The sequence below is a fragment of the Micromys minutus genome (assembly GCF_963924665.1).
Source record: "Micromys minutus genome assembly, chromosome: 6".
Taxonomy (NCBI): domain Eukaryota; kingdom Metazoa; phylum Chordata; class Mammalia; order Rodentia; family Muridae; genus Micromys; species Micromys minutus.
The window spans coordinates 40,737,878-40,760,392 of NC_137975.1; the positions used below are offsets into that span (position 1 = coordinate 40,737,878).

At 39.0% G+C, this 22,515-nt stretch overlaps 1 protein-coding gene across 1 annotated transcript in view; it reads right to left on the reverse strand.

Moving 5' to 3' along the window:
* The window catches only part of MYO3A (myosin IIIA), a gene marked incomplete at both ends in the record, with an annotated part of 195,162 nt that overhangs the window by 167,191 nt on the left and 5,456 nt on the right, over positions 1–22,515 (reverse strand). Inside the window, 2 exons of the mRNA XM_080918614.1 lie at positions 4,204–4,303; positions 5,140–5,244. Of these exons, the coding sequence (XP_080774740.1) occupies positions 4,204–4,303; positions 5,140–5,244 (205 nt within the window). The remainder of the gene's footprint in view (positions 1–4,203; positions 4,304–5,139; positions 5,245–22,515) is intronic.

The window sequence follows — 22,515 nt, forward strand, 5'->3', positions numbered from 1 at the left end:
TGTCCCACCTACTAATAGCCCTTGTTTTGAATTCTTAGGGAGAAAGAAATGGCACTTGTAGTTCTAAAACTCAGGTTCACCTTTGTCATTTGACCCTAACAAGAGGCTTATTAACGACCAAGTCACAACTTCTCTTGGACCTACATTATGCACCAGGAATTAGCATAAAATGGAACATGTAGATAATGATAGATTTAAAGCCATAAACTATTCTGTCATAACAACAATGTCTAAATAAGTCACAAGATACGCATCTCTTACTCCTGAAATGCTAAGTGCCCTATTAGAAATGAATTCCCAGGGAAAATCCCACAGAGAGGAAAGCTGGGGCCTGCCTTTAAACTAAGTCTCTTTTTCATTTTCTGTTCAAGAAACAAATTGCTTTTTTTTCAACATTAGTTGACCTGCCTAAAGAAGCTGATCTCCAGAGAGCTCATTTTAGTTATTGACTGACCATGGACCCGTGACTGCTTACACAGCTCATTAAAAATGTTTACTACCTCACTAGTCTCTTAGCTCTCTAAGCCCTATGGTGGTGTTCTACAATAGTGTGTCTCACTTAACAAAAACTGCTTTCAGGCAGACTATGCTTATTGTGAGTAGTTTTGTCAAGTTCTACATTTTGTGTAATTAGATTTCTTTTTTCCCCATTTTTATTAAATATTCTCTGCATTTACATTTAAGATGTTATTCCCTTCCCTCAATCCTACCCCCCTCCCCATCCCATTGCCTCCATGAGTATTCTCCCTCTCCCAACTACCCTCTCCAACCTCAGCACATTGGCATTCCCCTACACTGGGAAAACGAGCCTTTGCTGGACCAAAGGTCTCTTCTATTGATGCCAGAGAATGTAATTAGATTTTTTAATATTTAAAATAATACTAGCTTTGTTGTAATACAAAACTATTTATTAGAAACATAAAGACACACTGGAGATGCTGATTTCATAATTTAATAATCATGTATTAGATATTTACTAAGTTTAAATTACTTAATAGAGAGGAAATGCAAATATTCTGAGTTTTAAATGGTCTTACATTTTTGTGAAAGTCATGCACGTACACTGTATCTATATCGCTCCTGTTCCTCCCCTCTACTAGCCCTACTCCATCTGCCCTTCCAAATTCATGACTTCGTCAATTATCATTGTCAAATGCATATATACATAAATGTATGTGCACATATAGATACACACACACACACCCATCTATTTAGCTTGCCACTTATAAAGTGAATTATAATTTTGGAATATATATATATATATATTGGAATCCTTTGTGAATTAGGATTCCATCTGCCCAGGAATTAAGGCAGTACCTTAAAAAACTCTAAAGCTCCTATATGGCTAAGAGAACAGTCAACCAATTGAAAAGGAAGCTTACAGAGCAGTATAAATCTTTACCAGTTGTGTATCTGTCAAAAAATTAAAATCCAGAATATATAAAGAATCCAAAAAACAAAGAATCAGAAAACTAAATTAAAACTGAAGTATCAAACTGAACAGAAAGTTCTCCAAAATAGAAATAAAAATTGATACAAATATCTTCTTTAGTAATTAAGAAAATGAAAACTAGAACTATGTTGAGATTTCATCTTAGTCAGAATGGCTAAGGTCAAGAAATTGACAACAAACGCTATGGGCAGAGGGGATTCACAGCTTGTGAGGTTGCAAACTGGTATAGCTACTCTGGTCACCACTGTAGAGAACTCTCAAAAAGCTAAAATAAATAAATAAAAAAAATCTACCACATGATCCAGTGATACTATTCATTTCCTTAACATAAGCCCAAAGGATGCAGAATCATATTCTATGGGAAGTTGCTCAGTCATGGGGATTTCTACTGTATTAACAATAGCTAGGAAATAAAAGCTACCTAAATGTCTTTCAATAGATGGATAATGCAAACATGACACATATGTCATATGAAATAATACTCACCCGTAAATGTTGTGGTGAAAATAAAAAAGTGGTAACCTTTTATCCCATGCTAGAGACAGCACCATTAGGGCCACATGGCATTTCGGGGTGTCTTTCATTCAGCAGCTCCACGCTGCCCCCCAAGTACTCTCAGACCCAGGTGGTCCATGTGCCGCCCTCTCCCGACTGTCTCTTTCCCAGCTGGGAGCTTTGCTTACATTCCCCACAGTCCTGTAAAATCATGACTCAATGATCAACAATTTATCAATCAGATTTATATGCTAAATTATCAATCCAGTAGCCCAGACACAAAAGAATACACATGGTATGGACACACAGATAAGTGGATATTAGCACAAAAACTCAGAATACCCAAGATATATTTCACAGATTATATGAAGCCCAAGAAGAAAGACCAAAATGTAGATGCTTCAGTTCTTCTTAGAAGAGAGAACAAAATACTCACAGATGGAAATACAGGGACAGAGTGGAGTAGAGACTGAAGGAAAGGTCATTCAGAGACTGCCCCACCTGGGAGTCATCCTATATGCAGCCACCAAAACCAGTCACTATTACTAATATCAAGAAGTGCTTGCTATTAGGAGCCTAATATGGATGTCTCCTGTGAGGCTCTGCCAGAGCCTTACTGATACAGATTAAGATGCTTTTAGCTGCTAACCATCAGAATGAACAGGAGGTCCCCAATGAAGGAGCTAGAGAAAGAACTGAAGGAGCTGAAAGGGACTGCAACCCCATGGGAAAAACAAAATTATCGACCCACCGAACCCACCACACCTCCCAGGGACTAAACACCAACCAAAGAATACATATAGGGGGAACCATGACTCCAGCTGCATATGCATCAGAAGATGGCCTTAATAGGAACAGCATCAATAGGAGGAGGAGAAGCCCTTGGTCCTGTGAAAGCTGGTTTCCCCAGTGTAGGGGAATAAGAGAGGGTTGAGGTGGGAGTGAGTGAATGGGGGGCATCCTCATGGAAACAAGGGGAGAGGGGAATGGGAGAGGGGGAACCGGGAAAGGGATAACATTTAAAATATAAATATATAAACTATCTAATAAAAATAAATAATAAAAATCCTACTGTATGATACATAGTGGGTAGGCATGGTATTCATGTGAATTTTTCTGCATCCTCTGAAAATCAAGCCTTGGCTAACTCAAAATACACAGGCATTATAGACTTTGATTTTACAGTAATTAAAAAAATTAGTCAGTGCTATTTAGTAAAGCTTTAGTTTCTAGAAAATGCAAATGAAAGAAAGTTTGCTGATTTAATTTATGGTCCGTGAACTATGTCCAAAGCAGTAATTCTGCAGACTATAATGAGACAGTCTTCGTTCTCAAAGACTTTGCCTATCTCCTTATACCTTCTATTTCTAAGTGTCCGAATTTACCTATCATGTCCAAATAATTCTGTTTTATAAACTTAAATTTAAGGAACTACATAAGATCTTGAAGCACAAGGTGAAACACCTTACCTGGCTGGAATGCACAAAGAGGAAAGACAACAAGCTTAAGAACAACACTGACATGTCCCGGAACACTGTCATAGGCTTAGATGCTCAAATGTGGCAAAGTACAGAATCATTTTCAATGTGTAAACCATCTGTTAACATGAAGCACACACTGTGTCTTGGGCTATCAAACCAAATTTGGGCTATCACACACGGAAATTTACTGTATACCACAGAGCAAACAGTAGGAACTAGATGGATTTTTAGGCTCAGTCATGACATCCAGGACCTCCCCCCATTCTTTCCTTGCTCAATTGGGCCTTCTTTGAAGTCCACAAAGGTGAACAGAGAACTTTTTGGCATCATAATAAGACACAGAGAATCTCAAGAATATCTTTCCCTATATTTCTTACTTTGCAGTGATTCTAGTAGAGCTCCCTGTGTCAAAATCTCAAACTTGGACACGTGTTCCTTCATGAACCAATAACAACAGAGGCCAGGGTGCTCTCAGAATAAGCTTAGAGTAATCATCTGACACACTGCTTGCCCTGGCAGATAAACTGCATACAAACTACATATAAGCATATTACACACACACACACACACACACACACACACACACACACACACACACACACACACACATTGTTATGTGGGGCTATACTGGGTGACTCAAAAGCTGGGAAGATAATTTGCCACATTATCTGAATGAGATTCTGATTGATTTTCCTACTGTCAACTTAGAAGAAGCGAGCCTTGGAAAAGCAATAAATACCATGCTACTCCTTGTACATTTGCAAGGAAACTTACCAAAATCTACTAGTTTTACTCCACCTTCAGTAGTTAACAGGATGTTATTTCCTTTGACATCACGGTGGATGGTTTTGTTGCTATGCAGATGCTGGAGTCCCTGGAAGATGAAAAATATATAATGATTCTTAAAAGTATAAAAACAAACATTTTTCAGGTGGTGTACTTGTGTATAATTAATGCCAAGCATGTGTTAAAATCAGCATTCCAAAATCAATATTTTGAATTAGTTAGTGAAATCCAAATTTATCATTTCCAACTTGGATTATACAGAAAGTCACATAACAATAAGTTTATGTGTGTGTGTGTGTGTGTGTGTGTGGCATGGTGTGGTGTGTGTGTGGTATGGTATGTGGTATGTGGTGTGTGTGGGGTGTGTATGTGTGTGTGTGATGTGGTGTGTGTGTGTGTGTTTGTAGTGTGGTGTGTGTATTTGGTGTGTTGTGTGGTATGTTGTGTGGTGTGTGTGTGTGTATGGTGTGGTATGTGATGTGTGGTGTGTGGTGTGGTGTGTGTGTGTGTGTGTGTGGTCATGTGGAAGCCAGAAAAAATATTCATGAGACTCAGTTCTCTTTCACTCTGGTCCTTGATTGAACTTAGATCACTGTGTTTGGCAGCAAGCACCATCACCTGCTTAAAAATGTGGTGAACAAAGGATATTATTCTTGATATATTTATTTAAGATAGTGGCAAATGAAAATATAACTGTTAGGAACATTTATTTTCTATCTTTATGTATAAAAGTTAAAAAAAAATACTTAAGACTAGGAATTAGGATCGCCATGACACAGATAAAGCTGGCTTCTAAAAAAGAACCCAAATATTGTCCTGTACTAGTCAATAATAATGTAGTTATATTTTTTAACAGTAGAATTCATGTTTTCAGTTAGTTAGAACTACCTCCTAATTGTTGCACAAGGAGTTCAAAGGCCTTACCATTAGTGCTTCGTGTAAAATATATGCAATTATAGGCTCGCTCATTCTTTCTCCCCTCTTTAGAAATCCTTTCACAAGATCAGTCACGGATCCTCCATTGCACAGCTGGAAATGAGCATGTCAGACGGACATTAAACAATGGAACTGTGGATATTTGCTAGTGTAGAAGTGCTAACTGCACAATCGTCACAGCTGACTGAAAAGTGAGGTCGTGGGAGTTGTCTTCTTTCTTATTGGATACTTTCTTTAGCTACATTTCAAATGTTATCCCCTTTCCCATTTTTCCCTCTGTAATCCCCCTATCGCATCCCTCCTTTCCCTGTCTCTATAAGAGTGTTCCCCCACTCATCCACTCCCTCTCAACTTCCTGCCCTGGCATTCCCCTACACTGGGGCACTGAGCCTTCACAGGGCCCAGGGCCTCTCTTCTCTTTGATGCCTAATAAGACCATCCTCTGCTACATCTGTGTCTGGAGCCATGGGTCCCTCCATGTGAACACTTTGGTTGGTGGTTTAATCTCTGGAAGCTCTGGGGGGTCTGGTTGGTTGATAATGTTGTTCTTCCTATGGGGTTGAAAATCCCCTCAGATCCTTCAGTCTTATTTTTAACTTGGGGTCCCGAATGGAAAAGTTAAAAGTTGTCTTGTCTTAACTGTATGGCTGGACATTATTATATTATATATTTTTTACCAATAGTATTGCAAATCTACTCACTTATGGATTTTATTTCACTACAAGTACTGATGATATTTTATAATACAATATATTTTGATATAAATTTATTCTGTTGACGTTTCTTAAACAGTAAATTACAAATGCAGCTATCCATTACTAACAGCAGAATTATTAAAACTATTAGGAGCTTTTCAAAATAGAAACATCAGAAGTATATTTTGGAATAAATCTTTAAAATTTTTATGAGAAATAATTTATGTACAGAATGGGCTTGTTTTGAGCCCAATTTGTTCGTTTTCAAGATCACTTACAAGCCCCAAAGGCTGAGTTAGGTGAGACTCGACCTAGTTCAGGGAGGAGGTTTTTAAGAACAGACAAGATGGTCTAACTGCAGGTGATTTCTTGTCTTCAATTCTAGCCATTGCTACCACAAAACAATATTTGACTCATCTTCCCATAAATAAATTATGTGAAAAATACATGCACATTTATATACTCTTATAAAGAAAGGATTTTACATACATATGCTTATACATATTGTTTATATATATATTCATAAATACATATATACAACATACTCAGGCTGTACAATGTTATTTGTATGTGTTCTCAGGGCTGACCATTGGTCCTGGATAATCAACTGATGTACTATCCCAGGAGGATACTGTTTCTAAGCATTCTTTAGTTGAAAGTGAGGAGGATGCATAGAAAGACTTAGAGAGAGATGGGAAAAAAAAGAGGAAAATAATGGAATTATATTATAACATCAAAATTAAAAGAAATCATTTATTATTTTTCTCTCCCATATTCTCAGCATTTACATTTCAGATGTTATTTCTTTCCCACAATCTCCCTCCTCCTCCCCCTCCCATTGCCTCCATGAAGGTACTCCCTCTCTCAACCACCCTCTTCCACCTCAGGACCTTGGCATTCCCCTACAGTAGATCAAAGGCTGGACCAACAGCCTTTCTACCCATTGATATCAGAAAATGCTGTCCTCTTCTGCATATGCACCTGGAGCCATGGGTCTCTCCATACGAACTCTTTAGTTGGTGTTTTAGTCCCTGGCAGCTGCGGTGGGTTGGTTGGTTGATCAGTTTGTTCTTCCCATGGGGCTGCAGACCATTTCAGCTCCAAAAGAATGGATGCTTGTTACACTAAATAATAAATAGTCTTTAAAGACATCTCTCCATTTCTTCAACTCTTCACTACTGTCACTGCCGCCCTTCTGCCTGAAATAAATAGTTTCTGTCTCAGCTTCTCAACAACCAATGTATCTGGTCCTTGAGTTATATTTTATATATGTAAGCATATTATTATCAATGACAAAGAGAATGAGGATGCTTCTAAAACATTAGGAAACTTCCATAAATGTTAAAAGGCTATTTTCCTAAGAGGTTAATAGGACAAATGACACATTGTTTCATTGTTGTATTTTGCTTGCTTTCTAAATTATTTATTAAATCCTGTAAATCTTTTTAATAAAAATCATAAATATTTTTCTTTAAAAACTTACTCTAGTAGCTTTTCTTAAGATGTTTCCGAAGAATCGCTCTTGCATGCTGTTGTAAGTGGTATGCTAAGTGACTCTCCTTATCTTCATGGTCTCACAAATAAAATGAGCACAGATTTGTGCTTGCTTAGGACTGATAAATAGAACACAGATTTCATCTAAATTAATTTGCAGAGGAGAACCCTCTACTTATATTTAAGGATAAGAATTGTGATCCTATCGCTTCTCGGCCTTTTGGCTAAGATCAAGTGTAGACGAATTGTGATCCTATCGCTTCTCGGCCTTTTGGCTAAGATCAAGTGTAGACGAATTGTGATCCTACAGATTTATTCCCCAAATCAGGATGTAAGCCTCAAAATTTATTCTGGCCTCTGATATTTCAGGTAATATAGTTCAGTGGTGTCCATAGAGGCTTTAAATGTGCACTAATTTAAAAAAGAAGCAAGCTCCCTTTTAGGGAAAATTGGTAAGTACACTGAAAATGAGTGATAACACTCTAGGAGACAATTTGGAATATTATGTTGACTCTGCTCTTCCGCATTCTCCCTCCTGTACATAAAGCAGGAAGAATCTGAATAAGACAAGAAGAAAAAATATGGTAGAGAAAATTTTCATATTTTGGCTCTGCAAAGTTAGGGAATATTGAATTTCACTAAAAACTTTTAAACGAAGCACCCAATCTGCAGTAGCGACCAACATTGGTACAGCAGTGCACATGAGAAGAGAGGTCAGTGGTTGAGAATGGTCCTGAACTGAGACAAAATCACAAGGATGCTTCTTGTGATTCTGCAAGTCCTTGATCCCCTGATGCCACATACTATCATCTCTGCCTTCAGCAAGACCGAAGGCCATTAGACAGGGCTCTTATCTGTGATCCCCCTTCCCCCAGATCTGATCTACTGGCCCTCCTTCATCACCTGCCTTTGCATGACTAGGACTCTGCACAGTCACCATCCTGACCCTCTAACTCACATACAGGTGGGAAGAGGAGTGAAAGCAAATGTATGTTTAGCCTTCTAAATGGAAATATTGAATACATTTTCTTCAATGTATTTCCTAATATACTTGAGTTTTACTGGGATACTGAAAACATCTGGATTAGATGGTACCAGAGAAGATGCACCCAACACTCACTGGTGTGGGGTACATTCCTAACACACTAGCACAAATTACCCATAAACCTCCCCTGTTTTGGAAGTAAGCCTTATATTATCTCCATATGAAGATGAGGAAATGGAAGGGCATTTCTATTTGCTTTCTTTCTTCACTTAAAGTGAACTTACAGATAATATGGGATTATGTACAGCCTGGCATTTCAAGGGCTGTTTCCTTTTGTATCAGAAGGAAGAACATGATGAAATATACATGCACCATACGGGGTCAGGCTGCCTCCACTCTCGATTGGCAGATTGTATTACAAAATTATTCTGCAAGAACTGAAAAGAAATGGAGTCCTTTAAAATGCAAGCTAGTCCTTTACAAGACCCAGCTAGAGCTAGTTAGCAGTTAGCAAGATTCTGAAAGGCAAAGCCAGGGACTCCATTTTTTGTTCCTTTGCCCCTTTCTCCCTCCATCCCTCTTTCTCCCTCTATCCCTCCCTCCCTTCCTTTCTTCCTTATTTTTTCCTTCCTTCCTTCCTTTCCCTTTCCTCCTCCTTTTCCTTCTTTCTCCTTATTCCTCTGCTTCCTCTCTTTTGTGATGTGTAGTTCTCTCTGGTTGTACATTCTGTGGTTGACTTTTGTGAAAGAAATATGAATGTTTCTCAATTAAAGTGGAGTCACTTATGTCAGCGCTATCAAAAGTAAAGAAGAAAGACTCTCATGCAGTACTGTTGGAGCATGCCTATGACCAAAAGCTGTCAGGATCACAAACATGGAGGCCACCACTGAGCAATGTAGCTTCTCAGCCTCAGACCTGTGCCGCCCAGCTAATGTAAATCTTTTTATCTTTAAAAGCTGCCTCGTTGTCTCAACATCTTTGAATGTTCCTGTATTTACTCTGGTTGTTTGCATTCTCACTGTGGGCTCCTTTGTTGTGAAATATCAGCATTTGCAGAAAATCTCTGGCTAATTGTTTTGTTTAGGTTGACCTCACTATGCTTGTGAAGAATTCGGAATTCGGGCTTGATTCAACATAGTAAATTTCAGGAGCATCCACTGTTTCTTTAATGTAGTTTGAGTGCTGATCCTCCTCCTCTTCCTTCTTCTTATCCTTACTTACTAAATGAAGAATGTCTGAATTGTTATCAGTTTGGGGCATTAGGTAATGTATCATTTTGGCTTGTAAATGGCAAAAAAACCCACACCCCTCTAATGTAAAATGTCAGGACAGAAGCCATCCGAGTAAAGGGCTTTATCATTATGTTCTGTATGTTCAGTTCAATCTTTCTGTAAATCCCAAACCACTCGAAGTCTCACATTTGTTCATTAAACAAGCAAGTAAGCAAAACTCCAGCAGCTAACACTAACAAAGTGAAGGGCCATACAAACCTAAGCTGAGTTCAATAATAAAAACTCTTTTCCAGTGTGTGCTCAGAAACAATGTACTCTTGGTTGACTTTTTCAACTGCTTCATTATTCTTTCACTGTATTAAAGATGTGTATAATGAATTTTAGTCATTTTCATTCCTGTTACTCCCCCTCATCCCTCATCCTCATCCCTCTCTTGCTGAAACTCTTCTTCCCAACAGATCACCCTCCTACTTTTCCTGTTTTCACTCTGTGGAAGTCTACCATGTGTAGTTAGAGTTATTCACACAAGTGGCCAGTTACTTACTGAAGCATAAACAGTGCAAGAAAATGACAGTCTTCCCCAGCAACCACTGTCAGCAGACCTTCAGAGTTGAAGTTTATATCCAATGTGAATTGTGGTGCTGACCCAAGAAATATTCTTGACAGTATACATACAGTTATGAATTCATCATCATAGTATTTAAAAGTTAATGTGTTTTTGAAGAATCACAATTTATTTCTTCATGTTCCGCAAATACTTACTGAGCTATTAGCATGTCCAAAGAATAGAGACAGGTCAAGTAGATCAAAGGTGAAGAGGACACCAGTGCCTTTCAAATCTGCTCTCAGGGATACCTCACAATGCTTAGAGATGTTTTTTTTTTTTTTTTTTTTTTTTTTTTTGACTGGGGCTAGGAAATTGCTACTGTCATCTAAAGGGAAGTGATGACACCAACCATCTCAAAGCTCAGAGAACAACCCTCCGCAGTGCAGAATCATTCAGGGCAAAATGCTGTCAGTGCCAAGATTAAAATAAACGACAACAACCCAATTAGAGGAATAATATCCAATATCATGAATTGGATGTGGATAGGAGATTCATATGTGAACACCCACACAGCCCAGAGATGCTCGCAACACAGGCAGAGTCCACCATCAAAGGCAGGGAGTGGTTCCTTCTAGGTTATTTTTAACATTTTTACTGTGGCTACCGTGTCTTGTGAAATTCAGTACTGTACTTTGGAGGGTGCAGTTTAGTTTTATCCATTTTTTATGCCTCCATCTTTCTCATTATTGGAATGACCAGGATTTTCTCCAAACATAATATTTTGTGACCCTCACAAGATGGAAATTATATCATTTTCCTATATGATTCTGATAAAGCTTTCTAATTATTTTAAAATCTGTGTATATTTGAACTAAAATAGAAGATTTTTTAGTGTTAAATAAAGAAAAATGTTTTTCACTCTGGTAAATATGGACACGGTCCTCAGCTGTGCAGGAGCCACTGAGTAAGTTTGCAGAGAAAGATCCAGAGGCCCACCAAGAAACACACAAGAATGTGGTTGTAAGCAATGCTGAGTTGTTCAGTCTAGAACGATCAACAGAGCCACACAAGAATGTGAGAAGGACATGACTGCTACTTATGAACTAATTCCATGAAGCCACCAATGACCCCTCAAAAATGTCTTTATCTTCTACTTTAAGGCTTGATGGGACAACATAAAAAATTACAATTTTTTTTCTAGACAATAAAGTAATAGACAAGAGACTACAGTCACAGTCTTTACATATTGAAATTATTAATCACAAATATCAATCATGGCCTAAACATCATTACCGACTTGAATAGATATAAAACCACACAGAAAACAAACATGGAGGTGTGTGTGTGTGTGTGTGTGTGTGTGTGTGTGTGTGTGTGAGGGTATTTCTGGAACGGGTTAACTGCAGAGGAAATGCCACCCCCAGTGTGGCTTCATCCTGTCTGTGCACTGTGACCTCAGACTGAGTGAAGATGGGAAGAGGAAACCACTGTCACCAGCACCCACTTTTGCTTCCCGACCATAGACACATGAGTGTTCGCCTCACTCTCTAACTATCAGGCTTTCCCACCACTGTCCCCTCAACCTGTCAGCCCAAATAAACCATCCCTTCTTTGAGCAACTTTAGTATTACATTTTGATACAACAAGAAAAGTTACCTGCTTACTCAAAGAATAAACACACAGACATCTGAAAATATAAATACAGAAATTTAAAGTGAATAAGCAATCTTTACTCTTTAAATTTACATTTTGTTGTTTGAATTTAATTTTTAAATCCCATAAAAGAAACTGTGGATTAGTTAAGAAATTAAGATAGTAATGTTTTATACAAGATCTATAATAATTTTTATTAGATATTCTGTATTTACATTTGAGATGTTATCCCTTTCCACCTGCTGCTTGCTCCCATCCCCTCCCCCTCCATTTGTCTTCACAAAGTGCACTCCCTCCTAATCACCCTCTCCACCCCATTGCCTTGGCATTCCCTACATTGGGAAAACATGCCCTCACTGAACCAAATGCGTCTTCTTACATTGATGCCAGACACTGCTATCTTCAGCTACATACGCAACTGAAATGAAAGGTCAAATAGAGGAACAGAGATTGAAGAAAAGATCACTCAGAAGCTGCCTCACCTTTGGATCCACCATATATGCAGCCACCAAATCCAAGCACCATAGCCGATCCCAAGAAGTACTTACTGGCAGAAACCAGATAGAGATACCCCTCAGGGACTAAGTTAAAGTCATATAGATATAGCTGAGCATGCTTGCAGCTAACCATTGGACTGAACTTGGGGACCCCAATGAGGGTGTTAAAAAAAAAAGGACCTAATATCTATAATAATTTATCATCTGATTTCTAGGACTTAGTATCTCTCACAGAGAACAAAATGCCGTTTGTGGAGTCATATTAATTAAGACTATCTTCAAAACATATAGTCACTTGGTTTTTCCAAATAAAAGTTAAAGAAAATTAAAATCACTATAAAAAAGAATAGTGTCATGAAAGTCATATTATTAGATTTTATTTAGAGATAATAGGTAATAATAAGTAATAATTAAAAATAATAGATAATAATTTGAAAATATAGGAAATTTATTTTCTTCATTTTTTATTTCATTGATATCTTATACTATATTATAATATGGTATGAAAATATTCCAGATTTAGAAAGTAGAGGTTTGGGTATAAAAGCCAATCAGTCAACCAACCAAACAACCAGTCATAAAGAAAAGTACGGAGAGGGCAACATTGAAATCACGCAGAATGTGTCCACGTGCACCAGATTCAGTCAGCTCCCCAGGATGTCCTGGCAGTAGGCATCTTTCTCAATCTGGACACAGTGAAACAGTGAACAGGCTTTTGGCTTTAAGGCCCACTCCACAAGATGGGTTCAGAACCTGTGCCTAGACAGGGCCTAAGCCTTAGGGGAGAACCGGCTATTATTCTGCTAAACAAAGTACACTGAAAACTAATGGTTTAATACCATCTCTAGATTGATTTATCTCAGCCCTCATCAAAGCTTCCTTCTGAAGTAGATGCTGACTAATAGAGGCCAAACTGGTTATCAGCAGACCACAAGAGGCTGCAGAGCACAGGGCCCCACACAGGACATCTCCGCATGCCCTCTTCTCAGTGGGCTGGCTCACTGTGGTCTTATCACCACTGTGAATCACAGGGGACCTTCTGCCTAGACTTTGATTAGGAGGAAGACAAGTTCTACACAATTCCTTCTAGCCAGGTGTGTCTAACCTCAACGGTACGTTTTTCCATCCAAGAAATCCATTTTCCAAGTAGATTTAGGCAACAGTGGTTTAACCTGGGGAGAGCAAAACTACTTCTGAACAAACTGTGGGGGGTATGTTAAAATGGAAAACAAATGAAAAGAGGTATTAAAAACATGGAAATTACTGTGGGCATAAAAATCGGTGTTTTGCTGATGACTTTGTGGCTCACTCTCTTAAAGAGTCGCCAAACATAAAGATCATGGCTCAAACTCTGGTTTCCCCCAACAGTGAGTGCAGAATCTGTCCTGATGTAACAAGGACTATGTTACTTGTCAAAACCCTATCACTTTAAAGGACCCAGGGAAAACTTTAAAGTGAAACACGACAATTCTTAATGAATAAAAGAATGGAAATCCATGAAATGAACTGTAGATGTTCTTTAGTTAGTCGATAGATCATCAAAATAAAATGCGAAGCACCTGGAAGGGTGAATGCTGCTATATTTAACGTAAGCAATTTCGCATCTCCAAGATAAACTGGAAGAGAATTTTTGATAGGAATTTGTAGCTCCCACCTCCCAAAGCATATAGCTTTGCGTCATAATCTAAAATAGATCCTGGAAGCTCTTAAATCAAACAAAATTGAGGGATAATTTTTCTAAGCCAGAGAGAGCTTCATGAACTGGAAGCATTCTCAAGCCTCTAACGCACAGACGTGAGCCAAAACAACCAGGACAAAAGGGAGGCCATTCCGTAAGCAACACAGCAGCACTTCCAATGTATTCTCTGAACGTGTTCTGTCGCTATTGAGACAGAGCAAGAGATTTTAAAGAAAGGGTTGTTAATATCTGCCGTTAGAAATTCTCACTTTGGCTGCATTTGTTTTGCTTTCTTCTCAGCATCATCGGAGGTCATTTGCTGAAATAGACCATGTTCTGCGCCACCATTTTCCAGCACTTGGTTCAATTTTGTTCTGTTCATTTTAGAAAGGCACTGCCAGCATCCACGCCAGAGTCTTTCTCTGGGCGTGCGTCTACATCATCGCACGCAGGGAATGAGGTAAGAGCTCGCCATATACGTTCACGGTGACCGAATCATTTCCCACAGCCAGGAGCAATGGGCAGGAAGTCCGTTTGCTCCATAACCTTATGGTTCCCGGCATTATCGGCCTCTGTAAGTTCAGCCATATGAATATCATATCAAATAGTATTTCTTTATGCTTTTAGCCTCGCTTTCCTCAAAGCCTAAAAGTGTTAGACATTTCTCATCTATGTTGTTGTGAAGCGCTCACTTAGATTTAAGTTGGGTGCGTCTATTTTATTAGGTGAGATTTCTATTATTATTACTAGCTGAGAGCATTTAAAGCACGGGCCGTTGAATTTAACACAGAGATTCATGGTTCCTGCCCAACACCCCACCTCCAGTTTTATTTTACTAAATGCACTAAGGGTCTGAGAACTTTAGCTTCAGCAAACTTATTTTAAGATTTCAACAAACTAGTATTTTGGAGCAAATCCCCGTCAGATGATACATGCGCATGCAGAATGCCAGACTTGTTCCTTGGAATGTCTTTGTCTTCCTTTGTCAGTGTAAGGCTGGCCTCCAAAAAGTGGTAAATAAACCCAGTTCTTTTAAAAATATTTCAAAAGATTTTTGTTCAAAAAAAAAAAAAAAAAGTCAGTATGAAGAATTCATGGATGTAGTTATCTAGTAAGATAAGCATCAGTAAAAACCAGAAAAAGAGACAATTACTTAAAGTAACAGGGACATAGCTGCATGCAGACCCCATACACTTCTCATTTACGCCCAAGTCTGTACCATAGAAGTTACATTTCAGGTAAGGGCGAGGGGGTTCCTTACTCTGCTATGTACCCATTTCCAGGATGGAGGCCCTAATTCTGGTGAGCAGGCTGATTCCTCACCCTCTCCCAGCTTATTGATTAGGTATACTCTACAAGGCCGGAAGAGACAAGTTGAGAATAGAGGGTTTTCCCTTAGTCCAGAGTTCTGCTCAAGAAGCAGGTGACTCCAGGAGAGATGTAGAACCCTGCCCCCGATGGCAGCTCTGAAACAGTGGACCAGAGATTGTCCCCGACAGGCTGCCATAAGCAGAGGGCTGCAAAGTCCTCCCCAATGAACCTGATATTACTTGTGAGAGAGGGAGATGTTCAGATCTAAGGAAACTTGTGAAAATGGTGCAGGTTCTGTAATCGCATGGTGGTGGGAAGCTCCCTAAGAGCAGCAGGCTAACTACAGACATGTGCTTCAGGAGGCAGGAACAAAGAAACAGCTAAGAGCTCTGTTGGGGTCCTCAAAGACTACCCACAGAAAGTGTGCCTGCATTTAGCTGATCAAACTGTGAAACAATTCTTTGCCCCAGGACATTGCAGAAATCTGTGGAGAAATCAGCAGACAGTAGTTTGGTGTCATACATAAAAGGCTGGCTTAATAGAAAAATCAAGGAAAGATCAAGCACCAGGACCTGAGTCTGGTTCCCAGAACCAATGTATAGGTAACCAAAGTAACACACATTTGTAATCCCAAAATTGGGGAGGTGGAGTCAGCAAGATTCCAGGGCCTTACTGACCTTACCCTAGGTGGGGAGTCTCTGACTCATGTGAGACAATGTTTCAACAACAATGGCAGACAGAACCTAAGGAATAACACCGGATGTCTCGGCCCCCACAGATCCACACACCTACAGGCATAAGCCCATACTTATATGTTCACACTCCCTAATCCTAGAAGGCTGAAAGAAGTCGCTGTTAGAAAGCCCTGTCATTGCTGGATAATTGTGAGCGTGCAGAAGCCAGGCCTCTAAAAGAGAACATAAGGGGAAATCCATTTAATTGAAACCCTTTGTTGTATTTATTAAACAAGTCCAAACAGTAAGTCCTCTGAGAGAACTGGCATTTAGAATTCTCACAAAAGACTTACCTAAAACATCCAGTTTTCAATCACACTATGAGACCAAGGAATATGTAAGGAAATGCTACTATATAGACATTAAAAAAAAAAAAAAGTCAGCAGGAACTCTATGTGAAAGGTCACTGCTGATGTGCCTGGCAGAGAGAGGTATAAAAGCAGGAATGAAAAATGTGCTCAAATTCTAAGGGAAACCATCATTTTTTTTCCATGCTAATTTTTATAGCTGAAATCTACTGTGAAATATATACCCTTAAGTACATTGTATTACAACCAATATTTAACCTTAATATTATATTTGTGACAGCTTTATTATTACTTAAAATATTTATTTTTATGTGTATGTGCCTAATGAGTTGATTCAAACCGTGTGAATGCATTTATTCATGGAAAGGAGTAGAGGGTGTAGAGTCTGTGGAGATGGGAAACCATCATTAAAGTAAGAAAGGTTTGATGCTAATGCCAAATAGAGTATTAAAATAGAACTATTTTTTATCATAATTACATTATTTTCTTCTTCCTTTTTCTTCCTCCCATGTAGTCCTGCCTGCTTGTGCTCTTTCAAACTCATAGTCTCTTAATTGGGGCTGGCCTAAGAGTTTTAGTCCACTATCAGCATGGCGGGAAGGATGGTAACCCACAGGCAGACATGGTGCTGAAGAGGTAGCTGAGCATTCTTCATGAGGGTCCACAGGCAACAGGAAGAGAGAGTGACATTGGGCCTGGCTTGAGTATCTGAAACTTCAAAGCCCACCCCCAGTGACACACTTCTTCCAGCAAGGCCACACCTCCTAACAGTGTTAATCCCTGTGGTCCTTCAGTGACTATCTTCATTCAAACCACAATGTTTGTCTTTATTTTAACCACAATCTATGAATAATTTAGCTGGGTATATAATTCTAAGATGATGTCATCCCAGGGCGTCACTGGAACTGTCAGATTCCTGTGTGCAATGCACCCTTTTCTGATCTGCTCATGATTCTCTTCAGCAACAGTTTTTGGCATTTTGGTTACGATAAATCTTAGTATGATTCAGTGGGGACAACTGTGACGTTCCTATATTCAGGTCCACTCATTTTTTTCTACCACATATCCCATCTAAAGTTAACCGCAATGGTTACAGTTATTTTTTTTTCACAGCCACTGCTGCTTCAGTTCTAAAAGTTACATTGAGTACTTTATACTTTCCATTTATTTCAATTTCATCAATTTTCCATTTAAAAAATACTTCTAGCAGCACTGAAGTTCTGACTTGCTAATTCCAATACCTCTTTCTACTAATTACATTTTCTTCTGACTGGTTCACATATATGTGTGTGTCTGTGTGTGTGTGTGTGTGTGTATATGTATACACACACACACATATATATGCATATATGTGTATATATGTATAAATGTATATACATATATATGTGCATAATGTAAATGTAAACATGTATATTTATATATTTATAAAATGTAAAAATATTATGTATATGAATATTTAAAACTTAATGCTGGAACTGGTCATTGTTAATATCATGCTATTGAATTTCTGGGTTTTGCTGTCTTCTGAGAATGGACCATGAATTTCATTATGGAAGGCAGTTAATTAACTTATAGATTAATTCAAGCATCCCAGAAAGCTATTCTCTTAGGCTAGCCTAACATTACCTCTAACTTGCAACCTTTCTGGGGCCCCTAGTAAATGCTTCAGGTATAGTCATGTGACTGTGCAGCAAGCCCGTTCTGTGCACACTGCAGCATTGAAGTAATTTATTCCTCCTCTGCTCTGTTCTCTGCCTGACACCTGCACACTCCATTCTAGTCCAAAATGTCCCCACAATTACTTAATTACATGCACACTCTTTCCCCCTTGGGGGGAAATTTATTGCATGGCCTCTTTTCTTTCTTCGAACCATGGACACCCTTCCAATCTTTTCAGACAAGCACACTTGCTTTAATCTCGGCATTAGCTGCTTTTCCAGTCAACGTGATCAAATCGATGAAAGAAACATCTTAGTGGGGGCAGGCTTCATTTTGGATCATGGCTCAGAGGGTGTGTTTACTCAGGAGTGAAGGGCATGGTGGATAGTACAGCTTCTCCCACGGTCCCACAGAGGCTCATGTGGAGAAGAGGCGGGGTTGAGCCATAATTCTGCAGTACCCTGGTTCTCTACCACCACCTCACTTGCTGGCTTGCATCTGCCAGCTAACACCTATCTATTATTAAAACAGTGGTTTTCAACCCGTGGGTTGTGACCCCTTTGGAGGGTACAGTCACACATCAGATATCTTGCATATCAGATATATACATTATGATTCATAACAGTAGCAAAACTACAGTTGTGAAGTAGCAACAAAAATAATTTTATAGTTAGAGGTCATCACAACATGCAGAAATACGTTAAAGAGTCTCTGCACCATGAAGGTTGAGAAACAGGCTTAAAGGTTTCCAGCTTTCCTAAATATCACTACAAGGTGGAGACTAGTTTCAAACAAGTGAGCTTATGGAGGGGTTTGATATCCAAATCTCAAACACCTCTTAAGTGATGCCTTTCTGTGGCCTGTGGTATAGTCTTGCTTCTAAGAATAACAGTGAGCTTTATATTGCTCAGCACTTTCCTGCTATTTGAAAGATGCTGTGTTTTGTGCAGTCTTGTCCAGGGCTCTGTGTGTGTGAACACTGCATGCCAACACAAGCGCCATCAGGTCTAGAAGCAGCAGATATCAGAAGTCAGAGATTTCCACTTATTTTTCTGCCAACTGGAGAACCTAGAAGAGCTCTTTTTAGCCTCTCCTTAGATAAGTGTTGTCTGAGTATTTAAGAGGAGCTTCAAGCTGGACCTGGTGGCACATACCTTTAATCTCAGCATTTGGAAGGCAGAGATGGGAGAAGGCCAGCCTGGCCTATATAGTGAGTTCCAGGAGAGGCAGGGCTACATAACAGAGAGAGCATCCCATCTCAACATAAATAAACAAGATAGCTTCCACATTTCATCCATAAATTTTCTCCTTCCCTGATGCATGCAGTCTACATTTATAATCAGGAAGTCTGGAGAATACTACAGAGAATAAAACATATCTCTTTTGTGTCAGCAAGTCAAGATGACAGGCCCCCTTTGTCTGTCCTTGTCAAATGCCTTCTCTTTATTTATATGCCTATTTACACTCTTCATACCACTAGCAACAATAATTAATTTGGCTTTAAATCATTTCTCTACCACTACACTAATCTCCTTTCATGTAAATTTATCTTAATCTCATACTGAGAGTCTCCAACCTTGGCCAGCCCAAAGTAAATGGTGAGTTCCAGAAACAAACACCTGACTAGATATAAATTCTATAAAGGTATGCACACAAATGCACATGTGTGCACAGTAACAGGTCAGCTTTTCCTATGGTATAGACAGGGTTTGCTTAAAGTGTGACGTGTTTCAATAAAGTGCACTTATATATTAAATTCTAGATGCCAAAAACATGATAAAGCAATTATGAAAGCAGATACCACCTAAAAGGCATTCTCTAATGTGTGCTCATAGACCGTGGAACATGCCACACGAGCTTTCTAGTATGAAACCAATGGTTTAAGCGTATCATTGACAACTGATGTATTTGAGTTATATTTGGAAACTCCAACCACTAAATCCAAATTCAAAACAGTTCTCTCACATTAAGATGTCTTAAAATTTTTGCAGAAACACTTGATAACTAAAAACCTATAACAAAAAGAAAAATAATTTATCAGATGAAATACTTTAATGCACATAGGGAAAACCTATTAATCTAACAATTAGCAACACAGTCCCTGAAGCAACACTATACACTGGCACTCCTGTGCAAGCAACAGTGACTTTGGCAAGCTCTGATGTATACTGTAGGCAAGAAGGACAGTGAGACTTACAATGTTATTTATGCACTTCTAGGACAAACAGCATAAAGAAGGACGCTTAGGCTGGTTTCCCATTTTGCTCTTTAACCAAAACCACAATGAAATGACTCCAGGTAATCGCGGTCTATTCTGTTGCAGACACATGAAATACCAGCATTTTAGATGGGAGGTAAGAACAGTTTTCTGCCCCGGGAGCAGGAAAGAAATCAGGCTGTCAGTCTGAAGCTCCACTGCAATCTTGAGCTGCCACAGGGAAAAAGGAACAATACTGATCTGCCAGAGGAAGGCAGGAGACAGCCTCAGCTCCTGTCCTGCTTCCTGACACAGCAGAAAGATTATCCTGGCTTTGCAACCTCTCCCAGCTACACAATATGAATGTGTTGATACTGAACAAATAGAAAACCCTCATTCACCATTCACAGTGTTGTCTATTACCTTCCTATGTTTTCCCCTTATGGCAGACCTTAAATTACTTCTAGATATAAGAAACCCAGAATAACCAATAGTGCCTGATGCATGGTGTATGAAGACCACTTCAGTGACCTACAATGTGTATTTGAGAGGCTTTGTTACTATTTACTGATGTGTGTGTGTGTGTGTGTGTGTGTGTGTGCTCTTAAACCTCACCTGTAATTGACAGTCTTTGATCTCCTGAAAGGGATATAATTTCAAAGAGAACATTTTCTATACCTGGAAGGCCATGAAAGAAAGCAGTGTCACTATTACAAATGAGCAGATCAGGATGACTGAGATGAAGACCAGGACACACTGTGCTGCACCACCAAGCAGAGAACAATGGGCACAGAGATGCATTAGGCCAGAACGGCTCCTTTAACGGGAGGATGCCCTATGCTGAAGGCACACTAGGCTAATGGCTTCAGAGTCTGGGTTTCCCCCCACAGCTCAAATGTGGCTGTTCATCCAGCCAAGGAGCAGAAATTACAGGAAAATCTCAGATCTCCTTTTGTGCTCACCAGCAGCACAGGATTGATGGAAATATTTTAAGTCAATGAGGCTCTGCTTTGTTCTCCTGGTCTGGATGATAAGAATATTCAGAAACCTAAGGTGACTTTTACTTCCTCAGGCCCACACCACCCTTTTCCTTAATGGACCTCAACACCAGGGGGTTAAAGAAATTCAAAGTCAAAAGGGGTGCCTATATCTTACTGAACAGGACAGACAAATTAACATATTGTATAATGAGGCATGGGAAAAACAAATAAAATCATCTGTCTTGCTTGTATATGTGCATCAGTGCAAGTAATAGGCTGTATGGTGACAATACAAACCTCCACAGGTGTCCCACAGACAGCAGACAAACAAGAGCCACCACCTACCCTGAATCCCATGTCTTTTTATGAAGTGATTCTGTCTAAGTGGAATCAGGAAGCAATGGCTGCTTTCACTAACCTGGGGAAACTTTAGACTGCATATGAACATACAGCTCAGTCACATGGAAGCTGATCCTAAAGAGCCTGGTGCATTGTCGATGTTCAGACATTTGTGGGGTAGCAAAATGGATGAAAATAAAAGAAAGGATGATCAACTTGGAAAATATAATTTAAAAATACATAGTAAAAAATTGGCTGTTCTAGTAAAATATGGAGAAAATTTATTACAACAAGCTCAGTTCTGGACTAAAACTTAAATAAAAGGAGTTATGCTGAGTTAGAAGCCAGTACAGGCATTTGCATTCATTATCATGGCCTTCCACCTGGCAGGCTGATGCTTGAGGTCTGTCACAGCTCAGATTAACTCCCCCACAGCACATACCTTATATATAGGGACTCACATTAAAAGCAGAGTGTTATTAGAATGATTCTTTGAGTAACATCACCCCTCTTTGCCCAGTCTTTGGACATATTCATGTAAAATAATTTATTTGCGCTTTATTATGATAAGAGGTATAATTAGCAGTCATTTTGGAGCACAAAGTATTGATGCCACAGCCAATTTTGCAAAATGTGCCTCTAAGTAGCACCTGCAGTATTCACACTTACAAATAAGGTAATTGTACTTCTAGCCATTTCTGAGTGTGTGTAATTAGTATAATTTACATATTCAAATTATAATAATTATATCCAGTTTACCAACTTCACACTTTTGTTATGCCCACGTCAACTTTGTTAGTTCAGCTAGATCCGATTCTTGAAATGTATTTCGTTTGCTTTTTTTATTATTATTATAAAATACCCAACAAAAAGCAGCTTAAGAAAGGAGGGACTTACTGGGTTCACAAGCTAGGGATTTAAAGTGATAGGAAAGCAAAAAGCAAGAACAAAACCCTCCCACAATTAACTACCACTGACAGTCCTCAATTCAATCCAAATAAACCTTAGTTTCAAGACTTTACAGTAACAAATATCAGTGTTATCAGAATAGAAGG